The sequence below is a fragment of the Scyliorhinus canicula genome, chromosome 4 (assembly GCF_902713615.1).
Source record: "Scyliorhinus canicula chromosome 4, sScyCan1.1, whole genome shotgun sequence".
In the NCBI taxonomy this organism is placed as follows: domain Eukaryota; kingdom Metazoa; phylum Chordata; class Chondrichthyes; order Carcharhiniformes; family Scyliorhinidae; genus Scyliorhinus; species Scyliorhinus canicula.
The window spans coordinates 157,663,560-157,680,995 of record NC_052149.1 but is presented as its reverse complement, the minus strand read 5'-3'; the positions used below and the strand labels follow the sequence as shown (position 1 = coordinate 157,680,995).

The window sequence follows — 17,436 nt, the reverse complement described above, 5'->3', positions numbered from 1 at the left end:
TGTCATACAAAGCTGGTCTTCCAGCATGTTCCACACTTCATCAGCGTCCTTCTGATCCTCCTCAGAAAGGCCCAAATTGTTGAATCTGTGCAACCCCTTATTTCCAATGGGTATCTTTATTTTCATGGCATATTTATCCGGTTCTGTGACAGATAAATCTAAAAAGCAAAGTTCCAACCTTTGTTTGAAAAGCCTTAACTTCGATAGGACATCTGTGGCCTTGCAATTCAATCTGGGGAATTGGGTTGCCTGGTTCCTGATGTTCCGTGGCTTTTACGGAAGCTCCCGATGTGTTAGGATTTCTTAACCTCTCTACTCCAGCTGCTGTGCTTTTTCTTCTCTTTTGTTTTTTTTTGGCTACAGGTTGGGTATTTTCTGTTCAGCATGCTTTTATCTTTTGCCAAGGGATGGCACCCAAGAACATAGCAATGTTCCTGAAGTTTGTGCTGCCTGATTTAAAACCGACTTCAGAGCATGCCTCTGAACTGATTTATTGCTCACATTAACTACCGATCTGGCTATTTCACAGATCAGGGGCGGAATTCTCCGCTCCCCACGTGGCGTGGGAGAATCGTGGGAAGGCCTCCCGACATTTTTTACGCCCCCCCCCCCCCCCCGACGTCCCCGCGATTCTCTCCCCCCCACCCCCACTCTCGGAAAAATAGCCACTCGCCGTTTTTCACAGCGAACGGCGATTCTCCGAGCCCGATGGGCCAAGCGGCCGGCCCGTCACGCCCGTTTCACCACGGCAGCAACCACACCTGGTCGCTGCATTCGTGAAATGGGAGCCGGATGTTCGTTTGGGGCATCCAGGGGCCCGATTGGGACGGGAGCACCGCGACTGTGCTCCGGAGGGGACAAGCCCAAGATCGGTGCCCACCGATCATCGGACCTGCGTCCAAAACGGATGCCCTCTTTCCCCTTTGGCGCCCGGTAAGATCAAGCCACCACGTCTTGCCGGGCAGCGGTGGAGAAAGACGGCACCACGGGTTCGTCGTCAGCACGCTAATGCCATCCGCGCATGCGCGGGTTCCTGCGCATGCGCGGATGACATCTGCGAAGCGCCGTTCGGGCTTCATTTCTGGCGGCCGAGGTCGCAGCCGGGAACGACGGGGGCCCGCTCCTAGCCCCCCGGGTGGGGGTGAATTAGGTGCGGGGAGCGGGCCCTGAGGCCGTCATGAACCTCGGCCGAGTTCACGCCGCCCTCCACGATTTTGGCCACCAGCGGAGAATTCCGCCCCAGGTACTCACTGTTCTCGAAAGCACTGTCCATAGAAAGATGCGGCCTCACAGGGTTTCAATGCACTTACAGCTTCTGTATTACACCAAATTTTGTCTGTGGCTTCCCCTATGATCTTCAAACATATATCACATGGTGGGCTGTACGGTAGCACAGTGGTTAGCACTGTTGCTTCACAACTCCAGGATCCCAGGTTCAATTCCCGGCTTGGGTCACTGTATGTGCAGAGTCTGCACGTTCTCCTCATGTCTGCATGGGTTACCTCCGTGCTCCAGTTTCCTCCCATAGTCCAAAGATGTCCACCGGTTAGGTGGATTGTCCATGCTAAATTGTCCTTCGTGTCCAAAAATGTTAGGTGCGGTTACTGGGTTATGGGGAAAGGGTGGCGGTGTGGGCTTAGATAGCGTGCTGTTTCCAAGGGCTGGTGCAGACTTGATGGGCCAAATGGTCTCCTTCTGCACTGTAAATTCGACAATTCTATGATTACTGCTACCATGTTGTGTATCTGTGTGAAAATTACCAACCTCAAACCAGGACAGATAAACTATACATTGGTCTGGTTTATTTGAAGGTCGATTGTAATAATCATAATTGTTATCAGTGTCATGAGTAGGCTTACATTAACACTGCAATGAAGTTACTGTGAATAGCCTCAAGTCGCCACATTCCGGCGCCTGTTCGGGTACACGGAGGGAAAATTCAGAATGTCCAATTCACCTAACACTTGTGGGAGGGGGGAACCGGAGCACCCAGAGGAAACCCACGCAGACACGGGGAGAACGTGAAAACTCCGCACAGACAGTGACCCAAGCCAAGAATCGAACCCGCATCCCTGGTGCTGTGAAGCAACAGTGCTAACCACTGTGCTACCGTGCTGCCCATGATTACACCCAGTTACACGCGCAAGAGAGAGCAGGAAAACGAGGATAGATCAGGTGAAGGAGTTGCTGGAGAGATGGTGTAGCTGGGAGGGATTCAGATTCTTGAGGCACTGGGACCAGTTTTGGGGAAGGTGGAACCTGTACAAACTGGACGGGTTGCACCCGGGCAGAGCGGGACCAATGTCCTTGCAGGGAATTTTGCTAGTTCTATTGAGCAACATAAACTAGTGTGGCAGGGGGATGGGATCCCAGGAGTAAGATTAGATCGGCCAAATTCAGATCAGGAAAATAGAGGTAGAACATTAGCTAGTGGTGTAGAAGATGTAATGGTAGACTTGGAATTACAGGAGAAGCAAATTTATAAAGTGCCCAGAATGTGAAAATGGTGATGTTAAACAAGGTAGATGAGCTAAGGGCACAGGTAGACACCTGGCAGCAGGGTGTCATTGCTGTAATGGAAACCTGGTTAAAGAAGGGAGTAAATTGGCAGCTCAATATCCCTCAATACAGAGTTTTCAGATACAATGAAATGGGAGGTAAAAAGAGAGGGAGAGTATCATTCATGGTTAAAGAATCATTTCCAGTAGTGAAAAGGGATGACATACTAAACGGGTCAACAAACGAGGCTTTGTGGATTGAGCTTAGAAATAAAAAAAGGGCAGTCACAGTATTGGGAGTACACTGCAGACCCCCAAATCTCTGCCTAAAAGAACAAAAGGGCAATAATAGTTGGAGACTTTAACTATCCCAATATCAACTCGGATTCAAACAATGTAACGGGACTTGAGGGAGAAAATTTCTTGCAATGTGTCCAGGAAAATATTTCAACCAATTAGTAATAAACCCAATGAGAAGAGTTGCAATTCTAGACCTAGACCTGGGGAATGAAGAAGGGCAAGTGCATGAAGTGACAGTCGGCGACCATATCGGGGATTGTGATCACAATTGAGTTGTGAAAAGGACAGAGATAAAGCAGGAGTAAAAATTTTGAACTGGAGGAAGGCAAATTTTGCAGAAATGAAAAAGGGCATGGCTGAGGTGGACTGGCCAGCACTGCGAGAGGATAAATCTGTGGAAAGGGGAAAAAGGGAGGCTTACAACAGATATCGAGAGCTTAAAACAGCAAAAGCCCGAGAGGTGTATAGAATGTGCAAGAGGAAACTTATAAAGGAAATTAGAAGAGAAAAAGGAGTCATGAAAGGATACAGGCAGGTAAAATAAAGGAAAATCCTAAGTTGTTTTACAAGTACATTAAGGGTAAAAGGATAACTAGGGAAAGAGTAGAGCCGATTAAGGGCCACAGTGGTAATTTGTGTGTGGAGCAGGAGGATGCAGGTCATATTCTAAATGAATACTTTGTGTCAATGTTCACTCATGAGAGGGTCAGTGTGGATATAGGAATCAAAAAGAAGGACTGTAATAAAATTAAAGAAATTAACATAGACAAAGAGGCGGTTCTGAGTGGCTGGCAGGCTTAAAGTTAGGCAAATCTCCAGGGCCAGATGAAATGCATCCCCGGCTGCTGAGTGAAGCAAGGCCAGAAGTAGCAGGGACACTGGCAATAATTTTCAATTCCTCTCTGGCCACAGGAGAGGTGTTAAAGGACTGGAGGATAGCCAATATGGTGCCATTATACAAGAAGGGAGGAAGGGATAAACCAGGAAATCACAGATCAGTCAGTCTGACCTCAGTGGTGGGGAAACTATTGGAAGCAATTCGGAGAGTCAGAATTAATCTGCATTTAGAGAGGCAGAGATTAATCAAGAACGGTCAGCATGGTTTTGTTAAGAGGAGGTCCTGTCTGACCAACTTGCTTCAGTTTTTCGAAGAGGTAGCCAGATGTGTAGATGAGGGAAATGCATTTGACGTAGTCTACTTGGACTCCAGCAAGGCTTTTGATAAGATCCCACATGGGAGGCTGATAGCAAAGGTAAGAACCCATGGGAATCCAAGGAAATTTGGCAAATTGAATCCAGAATTCGCTGAGTGGCAGAAAGCCACTTTAATGGTAATGGTCAAGGGGTGATTTTCTGACTGGAAGCCTATGTCCAATGGAGCCCCGCAGGGATCGGTGTTAGGGCCCTTGCTGTTTGTGGTTTATATAAATGGTTTAATGTGAATGTAGAAGGGTTGATCAGTAAGTTTGCGGATGATCCGAAAATTGGTGGGGTGGTAAATAGTAAGAAGGATATAGATGGGCTGGTCAGATAGGCTGATCAGTGGCAAATGGAATTCAATCCGGATATGTGTGAGGTGATGCAATTGAGCAGGACAAAGAAAGCAAGGGAATACATGATAAACGGCAGGACCTTGGGAAGCACCGAGGATCAGTGGGATCTTGATGTACATGTACAGCGATCCCTTAAGGTAGCAGAGCAGGTGGATACAATGGTTAATATGGCATATGGTATATTTGCCTATATTAGCTGAGGCACAGAGTTTAAGAGCAGGGATGCTATGCTGGAATTGTATAAAACGTTAGTTAGGTCACAGATAGAGTATTGTGTGCAGTTCTGGAATCCACATTATAGGAGGGTCAAGAAGGAGGGTCAGGAATGGTCAACACTGGAACGGGTGCAGAGGAGGCCAGAATGTTAGCTGGGCTGGAGAATTGTAGTTATGTATCGAGATTGGATAGATTTGAAATGTTTTCCTTGGGGCAGAGGAGACTGAGGGGGGACATGATTGAGATGTATAAAATTATGAGGGGCATAGACGGAGGAGACAGGAAAAAACATTTCCCCTTGCTGGAGGGATCAATGACCAGGGGGCGTCGATTTAAGGTAAGGGGCATGAGAGTTAGAGGGGATGCGCAGGAAAACATTTTACCGAGAGTGTGGTGGGAGTTGAGAACATTCTGCCTGAAAGGGTGGTGGAAGCAGAGACCCTCATAACATTTAAAAAGTATTTAGATGTGCACTTGCGACCCAGGGGCAGACAAGGCAATGGGCTAAGTGCTGGAAAATGGGATTAGAATGGTAAGGTGGTTGTTTCTGACCGGTGCAGACGTGATGGGCCTAAGGGTCTTTTCTGTGCTGTATGATTCCATGACGGTATGACTCTTTGACTCTATGACTAGGGCATCAAACAGACTAAAGCGATTGAAGGGTGCTAAGCACTGACCATCCAGCAGGACGGTTTCAGGAAAGGTGTTTATGATATTCCGAATCATCATAAAAAGGACAAGATTGAAGGGTCTGGCACTGCAGTCAAAAAGGAGGGTCAGGAACGGTCAACCTGACTCGCGGACCTATAATTCTGGCCAGAAGGCCAACTGCATAGGGGATTGTAAGTGAGCAGTGTGGTAGTATGACTAAGGGTATTACGGTACCTGGGAGTGTGAGCTGCCATTGGTGCAGAGGGCTCGCTGCCCATTGGCCAAAGTATCAAAGAACAAAGAAAATTACAGCACAGGAACAGGCCCTTCGGCCCTCCCAGCCTGCGCCGATCCAGATCATTTATCTAAACCTGTCTCCTATTTTCCACGGTCTACTTCCCTCTGTTCCTGCCCATTCATATACCTGTCTAGATGCTTCTTAAATGATGCTATCGTGCCCGCCTCTACCACCTCCGCTGGTAAAGCGTTCCAGGCACCCACCACCCTCTGCGTAAAAAACTTTCCACGCATATCTCCCTTAAACTTTCCCCCTCTCACCTTGAAATCGTGACCCCTTGTAACTGACAGCCCCACTCTTGGGAAAAGCTTGTTTCTATCCACCCTGTCCATACCTCTCATAATTTTGTAGACCTCAATCAGGTCCCCTCTCAACCTCCGTCTTTCCAACGAAAACAATCCTAATCTACTCAACCTTTCTTCATAGCGAGCACCCTCCATACCAGGCAACATCCTGGTGAACCTCCTCTGCACCCTCTCCAAGGCATCCACATCCTTCTGGTAATGTGGCGACCAGAACTGCACGCAGTATTCCAAATGTGGCCGAACCAAAGTCCTATACAACTGTAACATGACCTGCCAACTCTTGGACTCAATACCCCGTCCGATGAAGGCAAGCATGCTGTATGCCTCCTTGACCACTCTATCAACCTGCGTTGCCACCTTCACGGAACAATGGACCTGAACTCCCAGATCTCTCTGCACATCAATTTTCCCCAAGACCCTTCCATTGACCATATAGTCCGCTCTTGAATTTGATCTTCCAAAATGCATCACCTCGCATTTGCCTGGATTGAACTCCATCTGCCATTTCTCTGCCCAACTCTCCAATCCATCTATATTTTGCTGTATTCTCTGACAGTCCTCCTCGCTATCTGCAACTCCACCAATCTTAGTATCACCTGCAAACTTGCTAATCAGACCACCTATACCTTCCTCCAGGTCATTTATGTAGATCACAAACATCAATGGTCCGAGCACGGATCCCTGTGGAACACCACTAGTCACCCTTCTCCATTTTGAGACACTCCCTTCCACCACTACCCTCTGTCTCCTGTTACCCAGCCAGTTCTTTATCCATCTAGCTAGTACACCCTGAACCCCATACAACTTCACTTTTTCCATCAACCTGCCATGGGAAACCTTATCAAACGCCTTACTAAAGTCCATGTATACAACATCTACAGCCCTTCCCTCATCAATTAACTTTGTCACTTCCTCAAAGAATTCTATTAGGTTTGTAAGACATGACCTTCCCTGCACAAAACCATGCTGCCTATCACTGATAAGTCTATTTTCTTCCAGATGTGAATAGATCCTATCCCTCAGTACCTTCTCCAACAGTTTGCCTACCACTGACGTCAAGCTCACAGGTCTATAATTCCCTGGATTATCCCTGCTACCCTTCTTAAACAAAGGGACAACATTAGCAATACTCCAGTCCTCTGGGACCTCACCCGTGCTCAAGGATGCTGCAAAGATATCTGTTAAGGCCCCAGCTATTTTGACCCTCGCTTCCCTCAGTAACTTGGGATAGATCCCATCCGGTCCTGGGGACTTGTCCACCTTAATGTCTTTCAGAATACCCAAAACTTCCCCCTTCCGTATGACAACTTGACCGAGAGTATTTAAACATCCATCCCTAGCCTCAACATCCATCTTGTCCCTCTCCTTTGTGAATACCAATGCAAAGTACTCATTAAGAATCTCACCTATTTCCTTTGAGTCCACGCATAAATTCCCTCTTTTGTCTTTAAGTGGGCCAATCCTTTCTCTAGTTACCCTCTTTCTCCTTACATACAAATAAAATGCTTTGGGATTTTCCTTAACCCTGTTAGCCAAAGATATTTAATGACCCCTTTTAGCCCTCTTTATTGCGCGTTTGAGATTCGTCCTACTTTCCCGATATTCCTCCAAAGCTTCATCAGTTTTGAGTTGCCTCGATCCTATGTATGCTTCCTTTTTCATCTTAGCTAGTCTCACAATTTCACCCGTCATCCATGGTTCCCTAATCTTGCCATTTCTATCTTTCATTTTCACAGGAACATGTCTGTCCTGCACTCTAATCAAACTTTCCTTAAAAGACTTCCACATTTCAAATGTGGATTTACCCTTAAACAGCTGCTTCCAATCCACATTCCCCAGCTCCTGTCGAATTTTGTTATACTCTGCCTTTCCCCAATTTAGTACTCTTCCTTTCGGACCCCTCTTGTCCTTGTCCATGAGTATTCTAAAACTTACGGAATTGTGATCGCTATTCCCAAAGTATGATCGCTATTCCCAAAGTATTGTGTTCTCTGTATTCCTATTGGCCAAGAAGAAGGTAGCTCCGCCTATGAGGCGGGGTATAAGAACCCGTGTTCCCAGCAGCCAGGCCATTTCTGTACGTCTGCTGCCGGGCTCACTTCTTGCTGATTAAAGCCTTTCGTTTCGGACTTCACCTACGTTTCGTGTCCATTGATTGTGCATCAAGCAGCCAAATCTGAGAGGTATTCGGGTTCAGACTTTGAAAGTACATCCAAATTCCAGGGGGATTTGGGTTTGAATTGAGGAAGGTTTATGGAGAAATGTGAGGTTTTGCCTGTGTTTATTAAGTTGAGTCTTTCTGGATAAATTTTGACAATTTTATGTTTTAAGTGAAAGTCAAGGTTAAATTGTGGAGGGACTTAAATCAGACTAACCAATTGACTGTAGTACAGCATCATTTACACTATGTCAGAGCTCTTTGTATTCGGGCGTTAGGAGTTTAACAAACAACAAGTTTGCAATTGAAACAAACCCGTGTCTGTGTAAGTTTGTCCTTTATAAAATCCTAAAGTCAACAACCATCAATAAGGAGAAACGGGAGTGTGAACCTCTTACAATTCCTCAAACTCTTGCTTAGTGTCAGCATTCCTCCAATTATAATTTTTATGAGCTATTTATCAACCAGATAGGAATTATCTAATGAAATATGTTAGTATCGTTAAAATATTACTAAATATTTTATGGGTGCAAATTTGTAACAGGCAAGTCCAGTCATGCAGCCAGATATCACACGTTTTTACACCTAAATTAATCATCAACTGGAACACAGTAAGGAGTCTTACAACACCAGGTTAAAGTCCAACAGCTTTGTTTCAATTCACTAGCTTTCGGAGCACTGTGAATCCTGAGGAAGGAGCAGTGCTCCCAAAGCTAGTGCTTTGAAACAAACCTGTTGGACTTTAACCTGGGGCTGGATTCTCCGACCCCCCGCCGGGTCGTAGAATCGCCAGGGGCCGGCGTGAATCCCGCCCCCGCCGTCTCCCGACGTCTCCGAACGCTGAAATGTCGGCGAGGCATCAATCGCGCCGCCCGCCTCAGAGAATGGCGGGGGTCGGCGCAATGCTATGGACCCCCGGGCTGCCCAAATTCTCCTGGCCGGATGGGTCGAAGGCCCGCCGACGTGACCCGCAGAACACCTATATAACGGCGTCAACCAGTGCTGATGGTTGACGCCGTACAGCGTGGAGGTAGGTCACGGCATGGCAGGTGGCCGCAGGAGAAGTGATGGTGTGGCTGCAGTCTGTGTGTGTGGGGGGTGGTTGTGGGGGGTGGGGGCCCTGGGGGGGGGGGGGGTCTGTGGGTGGGGGGGGGGGGGGCTTTGGGGCTGTGGGGCGGGGGGGGCTCTGTGGGGGGCGGGCTGGGGGTGAGTGCTGGGGAGGGGGGGTGAGAGCGAATGCCGGGGAAGGGGGATGAGAACGAGTGCCGGGGAGGGGAGGAGAGTGCCGGGGAGGGGAGGAGAGCGAGTACTGGGGAAAGGGGTGAGAGCGAATGCCGGGGAAGGGGGATGAGAACGAGTGCCGGGGAAGGGAGGAGAGTGCCGGGGAGGGGAGGAGAGTGCCGGGTAGGGGAGGAGAGCGAGTGCTGGGGAAAGGGGTGAGAGCGAATGCCGGGGAAGGGGGATGAGAGCGAGCGCCGGGGAGGGGAGGAGAGTGCCGGGGAGTAGAGAGCGAATGCTGGGGGAGGGGGAGAGTGCTAGGGAGGGGGGTGAGAGCGAGTGCTGGGGAGGGGGTGAGAGCGAATGCTGGGGAGGGGGGGAGAGTGCTAGGGAGGGGGGTGAGAGCGAGTGCCGGAGAGGGGGGGTGAGAGCGAGTGCCGGGGAGGGGGGGAGAGTGCCGGGGAGGGGGGTTGAGAGCGAATGTTGGGGAGGGAGGGTGAGAGCGAGTGCCGGAGAGGGGGGGAGAGAGCTGGGGAGGGGGGTAGAGAGCGAATGCCGGGGAGGGGGGCAGAGAGCTGGGGAGGGGGGTAGAGAGCAAATTCTGGGGAGGGGGGGGTGAGAGCGAATGTTGGGGAGGGGGGGGAGAGAGCTGGGGAGGGGGTAGAGAGCGAATTAGGGGAGGGGGGAATGAGAGCGAGTGCCTGGGAGGGGAGGAGAGTGCCGGGGAGGGGGGTAGACAGCGAATGCTGGGGAGGGGGGAGAGTGCTGGAGAGGGGGGTAGACAGCGAATGCTGGGGAGGGGGGAGAGTGCCGGGGAGGGGGGTAGAGAGCGAATGCTGGGGAGGGGGGGAGTGCCGGGGAGGGGGGTGAGAGCGAGTGCCGGGGAGGGGGGGGAGAGAGCGAATGCCGGGGATGGGGGGAGAGTGCCGGGGAGGGTGGCGAGGGAAATGGAGGCCGTCCGCCTGGCCAGGTGCCATCCTCCAACAGTCGCGCCCATGCAGCCCATGGCAACTGGCTGCGCGGGGGGTGGGGGGGGGGTTGGTGCGGGCAATGATGACATGTTGGCGTTCCCCCTCCTCCCCCCGCCCCTGCAGACCGTCATGTTTTCTGATCAGTCAGCGATGTTGGCCGTTGTAGCGGCAGCCGTTATTTTACATGTTGCCCTGGAGGAGGAGGAGCGTGGCAGAGAGGCTGCATAGGCTGCCGCAGAGGGGCAGGCGGTAGGTGCCCAGGCTGGAGGGCCACCCGCCCGACAGGACGAAGAGGAGGAGGAGGGGCAGGGGGAGCACGAAGAGGAGGAGGAGCACGAGGAGAGAGAGGAGGACGTCGTGGCACCATGGCGACGGATACGCCGGAGGAGGCCCCATGTGTACCGGCCCCGTTCGTCGTACCAGGACCTCACGGACCGGGAATGCAGGAGGAGACTCCGGATGAGGCGGGAAACCGTGGCACACATCTGCCACCTGCTGGCACACCTGGCACCGCGTGGCACCGGGGGAGGACACCCTTCTCCCCGTGTCCGTCAAGGTTACGGTGGCCCTGAACTTTTATACCACGGGGTCATTCCAGGCACCGAGTGGTGACCTGTCCGGTATCTCGCAGACATTGGTGCACCGGTGCATCAGGGCAGTGACAGACGCCCTTTATGCCATTGCGGGCCGCTACATCCTGTTCCCTGTGGACCGGGCAAGCCAGGATGCCCTGTCCGTGGGATTTTCTGCCGTGGCCGATTTTCCCATGGTCCAGGAGGCGATCGATGGGATGCACGTCGCCGTGCGGCCACCAGCAGATAACAGGGCCGTGTTCACCAATAGGAAGGGAACGTATTCCATGAACATACAAGTGGTCTGCGACCACCGCATGATGATCCTGCACGTCTGCGCCCGGTACCCGGGCAGTGTTCACGACTCATACGTGTTGTCGCGGTTTTACATCCCTGGCATGTTCGAGGGACGCCACCCCCAGCTGAGGGGCTGGTTGCTGGGCAACAGGGTTTACCTGTTGTGGTCGTGGCTGATGACTCCTGTGCGGAGGCCACAGAGTGACGCGGAGAACAGCTACAATGATGCCCATGCAGCAACAAGGGGTGTGATAGAGAGGTGCTTTGGCGTGCTCAAAATGCATTTCAGGTGCCTGGACCTCTCTGGGGAGCCCTCCAGTACCCGCCAGATAGGGTCGGCCACATCATTGTGGTGTGCTGTGTCCTGCACAACATAGCCCAGCAGAGGGGCGATGTGCCGCAGGCAGAGGAGGGGGAAGGGGAGGAGCAGCAGGAAGAGGCGCAATCCTCCGTAAATGAGGGGGCTGGGGGCAATGGTCAGGGCAGACAGGCTGGACATGGGTGGGTGGCTGCCCACCATTACCGGCTGGGCCAGCGAGCACGGGACAGGCTGACAGCCGCCCGGTTCACTGACTCGGGGGCATGGGAATCGGCGAGTATGGCCACATACCGCACACCATGGCAACATCCGACCACCCTCACCCCCCCCTCACCCACCCAGCACCAACACCCTCACACGCCCCTCACCCACCCAGCACCAACACCCTCAACCCCCTCACCCACCCAGCACCAACACCCTCACCCCCTCACCCACCCAGCACCAACACCCTCACCCCCTCACCCACCCAGCATCAACACCCTCACCCACCCAGCACCAACACCCTCACCCCCCTCACCCATCCAGCATCAACACCCTCACCCCCCTCACCCACCCAGCATCAACACCCTCACCCCCCTCACCCACCCAGCATCAACACCCTCACCCACCCAGCACCAACACCCTCAACCCCCTCACCCACCCAGCACCAAAACCCTCACCCCCTCACCCACCCAGCACCAACACCCTCACCCCCTCACCCACCCAGCATCAACACCCTCACCCACCCAGCACCAACACCCTCACCCCCCTCACCCACCCAGCACCAACACCCTCACCCCCCTCACCCATCCAGCATCAACACCCTCACCCCCCTCACCCACCCAGCACCAACACCCTCAACCCCCTCACCCACCCAGCACCAACACCCTCACCCCCCTCACCCACCCAGCATCAACACCCTCAACCCCCTCACCCACCCAGCACCAACACCCTCACCCCCCTCACCCACCCAGCACCAACACCCTCACCCCCCTCACCCACCCAGCATCAACACCCTCACACGCCCCTCACCCACCCAGCATCAACACCCTCAACCCCCTCACCCACCCAGCATCAACACCCTCACCCCCCTCACCCACCCAGCATCAACACCCTCAACCCCCTCACCCACCCAGCACCAACACCCTCACCCCCCTCACCCACCCAGCACCAACACCCTCACCCCCTCACCCACCCAGCACCAACACCCTCACCCCCCTCACCCACCCAGCATCAACACCCTCACCCCCCTCACCCACCCAGCACCAACACCCTCAACCCCCTCACCCACCCAGCACCAACACCCTCACCCCCCCTCCACCCACCCACCAACTACCCCCACCCCACCCGCATGCAGACCACCCCTCCATTGCAGATCCACCTGCGGCACGACGGGCCGGGCTCACACGGATGCTGGTGGAAGGGTGTCTATTGCAGGCCATGGAGGATGATTATGACCCGCTCTGCGTTGAGCTCCTGGCTCCACATCGTTGGACAATATCTGACCCATGGCCACAGTACCACCATCCACCATGCATGCAGCCGTGACACTGCAGCGCATGGTCCCATCCTCTGCTCGGGGGGATGGAGAGGGCGACCCAGGTGGAGGGGGGGCACACTCGCCTGGGGCAGATGTAAGACCACCCCTCCCACACACACACAGGCGCTCAACGTACATGACACCCCCGCACGCTTCGGACAGAACACAAAGGCAGCTTCTGTAGGTGTGAAAGTGGTTTTAATAACAAACAGACAATACACGTGCCCTAGCCCCTAAACTCATCTGTGCCCTGCACCTGTGCCACCTTACTCAGTGTCTAATTGTTTGGCCTTCCGGGCCCTTTGACTACGCCTTGGTGGTTCCCCAGACGGTACAGCAGAACTGGAGGTGGACTCCTGCGATTCCTGCCCTCTGACTCGGGATCCCTTTGGCGGCCGTTTCCTGGCCAGGCTGCGGCTCGGGCGACTGGGATAGTGAGCTGCCAGCCTTTCCTGCCCGTTGCCCACCAGATGCACCTGGGATGGAAGTGGGGGGGGGGGGGGGGGGGGTCCAAGATGTCGTGGTGCTCCGGGGCCTCCCCTACAGGGGTGCGACTCCCTCGGGGTGCCCGATGGCCCCCGGGCTTCTACATGGGTCAGGGGTGCGAACGGACCGGCCATCCGACATCCCCCCCCGCCACCTGCCGCTGCCAGTCCTGGAGGCCTGCCCTGGTATCGACAAGGGTCTGCGGGTTTGCAGCCATGGAGCTCAGGGAGTTGCCCATCCCTGTCTGTGACTGTGCGACGCCGGGTAGCACCTGGGCAATGGCACCGATGCCCTCAGCGATGGCCTGCTGAGACTGGGCCATGCCGTTGAGCGCCTCTGCCATCTCCCGCTAGCCCTGGCACATGGCTTCCTGTGACAGGGAAGCCATGTCCTGGGCCACGGACGCCGTCTTCACGGAACCCCCCCCCCCCCCCCCCCCAGGCCTCGCATCCTGCTCCCCATGTCTGACACCGTCGCACCCATTGCCTCCACCTCAGACGCCACCCGTGCGGTTTCGGCCTGGGTGGCACACATGACCGGCACCACTCCCAGCTCCTGGACGTGGGTGGACTCCTCCTCCTGCGTCTGCAGCTGCTGCAAGCCAGCCATCATCCTCTTCCTTCGTCCCAGGTTTGGTGGCTGCATCGGGTCTATGGGTGAGTGTGGTAACTCCAGGAACCCAGGACCCGTCTGGGCGGCAGATGTTTGCTTGCGCCAGGATGCCCTCCGACCTCCCGGACACTCTGCTGCTCCTACCTCCATCTGCTGTACCGGTACGGCTGTGTGGTTCTCACCAGTGAGTGTACCAGATGCCTCATCACTAAAGTGCCCAACCGAGGTGAGAGTCTCTGCAATGGTGGAGGGTGTTGGAGACAACAGTGCCGTTGTGTCGTGAGCATCGTCCGACTCAGAGTCCATGGTACTCTGGGGTGGCGCCTCATCTCCACCCGTCCGCTGTGTGTCAGTGTCCTGTATTTCGGTGTCATGTGTGTCGGTGTCCTGGGTTGGGCTGTCCTGGGTAGGGCTGTCCTGGGTAGGGATGTCCTGGGTAGGGCTGTCCTGGATCGTGGTGTCCTGGGTAGGGCTGTCCTGGGTAGGGCTGTCCTGGGTAGGGCTGTCCTGGGTAGGGCTGTCCTGGGTAGGGGTGTCCTGGGTACGGCTGTCCTGGGTAGGGGTGTCCTGGGTAGGGCTGTCCTGGGTAGGGGTGTTCTGGGTAAGGGTGTCCTGGGTAGGGGGTGTCCTGGGTAGATGTGTCCTGGGCAGGGCTATCCTGGGTAGGGCTATCCTGGGTAAGGGTGTCCTGGGTAGGGGGTGTCCTGGGTAGGGGGTGTCCTGGGTAGGTGTGTCCTGGCTCGGCTGCGACGGGGGCCTGTGGCTGCTCCCCTCGTCGCTGGGTGTCACACGCCTGCGTCGCCGCACCCGCACGGGACGGGGGCTTCGTCTCCCTGTTGCTCCGGGTCTCTCCCTCTCTTGTGGCCGCCCTGGGGCGTCCTGCGGGCGTCGCATGCCAGAGGGGCCGGGTCTCTCCCTCTCTCTAGTGGCCGCCCTGGGGTGTCCTGCGGGTGCCTCGACGTTTGGTCCTGCAATACACCATACGGCATGCATGGTTGGACACGCGGGCGGTGATCGGGGGATATGGGGGAGGGGGAGGGGGATATTGGGGAGGGGGGATATGGGGGAGGGGGAGGGGGGCTATGAGGGAGGGGAGATATGGGGAGAGGGGATATGGGGGAGGAGGGATATGGGGGAGAGGGGATATGGGATGGGGGATATGGAGGGGTATGGGGAAGGGGATATGGGGGAGGGGGGATATGAAGAAGGGGATATGGGGAGGGGGATATGGGGAGGGGGGATATGGGGAGGGGGATATGGGGAGGGGAGATATGGGGAAGGGGATATGGGGGGTTATGAGGGATATGGGGAGGGGGATATGGGGAGGGGGAATATGGAGGAGGGGGAATATGGGGGTGGGGGCATATGGGGAGGGGGGTTATGGGGAGGGGTTATGGGAGTTGTGGAGGATATGGGGAGGGGGGATATGGGGGATGGGGATATGGGGAGGGGGGATATGGAGGAGGGGGGATATGGGGGATATGGGGGAAGGGGATATGGGGAGGGGTGATATGGGCGATATGAAGAAGGGGTTTATGGAGGAGGGGGAATATGGGGGATATGAGGAGGGGGGTTTTGGGGAGGGGGATATGGGGGAATGGGGGCGGGCCATGGGTGGCTCACTTGTTGGTGGGCCCCCGACCTCTGCATCGGCAACCTCCCGGTCCTCAGGTCCGCCTGCCAGTTTCAGGGCCCTTTCCTCATGAACGGCGAGTGGTCTTTCATAAGCTGGGCCCCCTCCAGTCCTCTCCCACTCCCTGTTGTTGTGTGCACGCTTCTCTTGTGGGGGGTGGGGGTGGGTGGCAGGGGTAAAGGGCAACAGTGTTAGACAGGTATATGAATGCACGCCAGCGGTTGCGTGTATATTGGCAGAGGTGCACAGCACATTAGGGTTAGGGTTGGTTGCACCTAGGCGTGTGCCGCACATCGGGGGGGGGGGGAGGGGGGGGGGTGGTACTCACCCTGGCTGCCCTGACGAGGTTGTTCACCTTCTTGTGGCACTGGGTGCCTGTTCTCGGTGTCACAGCCACAGCGCTGACGGCCCCTGCCACCTCCCTCCACAGGCGCCGGCTGAGGCGTGAGGCGACCCTGCAGCCATGTCCGGGGTACAGGGCCTCCCTCCTCTCCTGTACTGCGTCCAGGAGCACCTCGATGTCGCGCTCCTGGAACCTCGGGGCTGCGGGGTGGGCGTCCATCTTAGCGGGTCTTCCGGGGGGTGGGGGGGTGGTTTGTGCTGTGATGCCGCGTAGCGTTGATTACACCGCGCGGCGTCAGTGACACGGCGCGTCCATAGCGGGTGACGCCGTCGCGAATGACATCAGGCCGCTGCTCGCCCATTCGGGCCCGGATGCTTCGCGACGTTTGGGGGGGCCCAACGTCGGAGTGACCCGCGCAATTATTGGCGCCGGGTCCCGGCTATCATGCCTGTTTTCGGAGCATCCAACGGTGTTGTAAGATTTCTTACTGTGCCCACCCCAGTCCAACGCTGGCATCTCCACATCATTAACTGGAACAGTACTGAGGATACTGAGGATCACGAAACTGTGATCGCTGATCGGGCAGAAAATGGATTCCTACACTGGAATCGGGGTGGCGCAGGATAGACACCAGTCCACCATGCTCCAGCCCCTCCATCAGTGTCATTGGGACGTATGGCGCGTGCCGTTTCAATGCCGTTGACACGTCATTGGCCGGGCAACCCACGATGCTCTGCCCCAGATGGGCCGGGTTCCTGCCGGCATGGGCCACGTGTGGACCCAGAGGTCAGGAACCCGGTGTGCCCAGCGCCGCCACACTCATTCGGGATCCATGCCGCTGGCGGGGGGGGGGGGGGGGGGGGGGGGGGGGGGCTTCTGCTAGGGCGGGAGGATTGGTGGGAGTTGTCCAGGGGGTGGATTGTTGGGTCGTGGTTGGTTCGGTGTTTAAGCACGGCCGACGCCATGTTTTACGGCATGACCGGTGCAGGTTGTCAGCCCTGCGCAATGGCGGCCTCGTGCCCGCCCGTTTTTGGCGGGAGTTTCACACGGTGATTGTGCTAGCCCCTCACCGGTACTGGAATCAGTGAGGGGCTCGCGACAATTCTTCTGTTGCGAACCTCCGACAGATTCTCCATTCGTGCCGGCACTTAGCCTCAGAAACAGAGAATCCAGCCCAGAACGTTTCCATAGAAGGGTGAACCAGTACAATCTACATGTCAGCTCTTTCCTCTGGTTATCTTGGTGCAGAATCAAAACATAAAACATGTGAAAAGTACCTGTATAAAAAAACTTCAAATATTTGCGGATGAAGGCAGATTATTAAATGGTGGTACTTACATTTCCATTTACACAGGAACACAGTGATTACAATGAAGCAGATTAAAACTGAAGCACGGAAAGCCAATAAAACTGGACCAACCAGGCTGCGAGCGAGCTCTTCTAGTGCCTGAAGCAGGGAAATAGAATTAGAGAACAGGAGCTTTCTT

At 54.9% G+C, this 17,436-nt stretch overlaps 1 protein-coding gene across 2 annotated transcripts in view; it reads right to left on the bottom strand.

The window, feature by feature from the left end:
• LOC119965115 (hepatitis A virus cellular receptor 1 homolog) overlaps nt 1-17,436 on the bottom strand; it is a 101,000-nt gene that overhangs the window by 8,794 nt on the left and 74,770 nt on the right. Inside the window, exon 5 of one of the 2 annotated variants that reach the window (XM_038795443.1) lies at nt 17,288-17,396. The exons of the other annotated variant lie outside the window; for it this stretch is intronic. Coding sequence (XP_038651371.1) covers nt 17,288-17,396 — 109 coding nt within the window. The remainder of the gene's footprint in view (nt 1-17,287; nt 17,397-17,436) is intronic. 2 annotated transcript variants of the gene reach the window in all.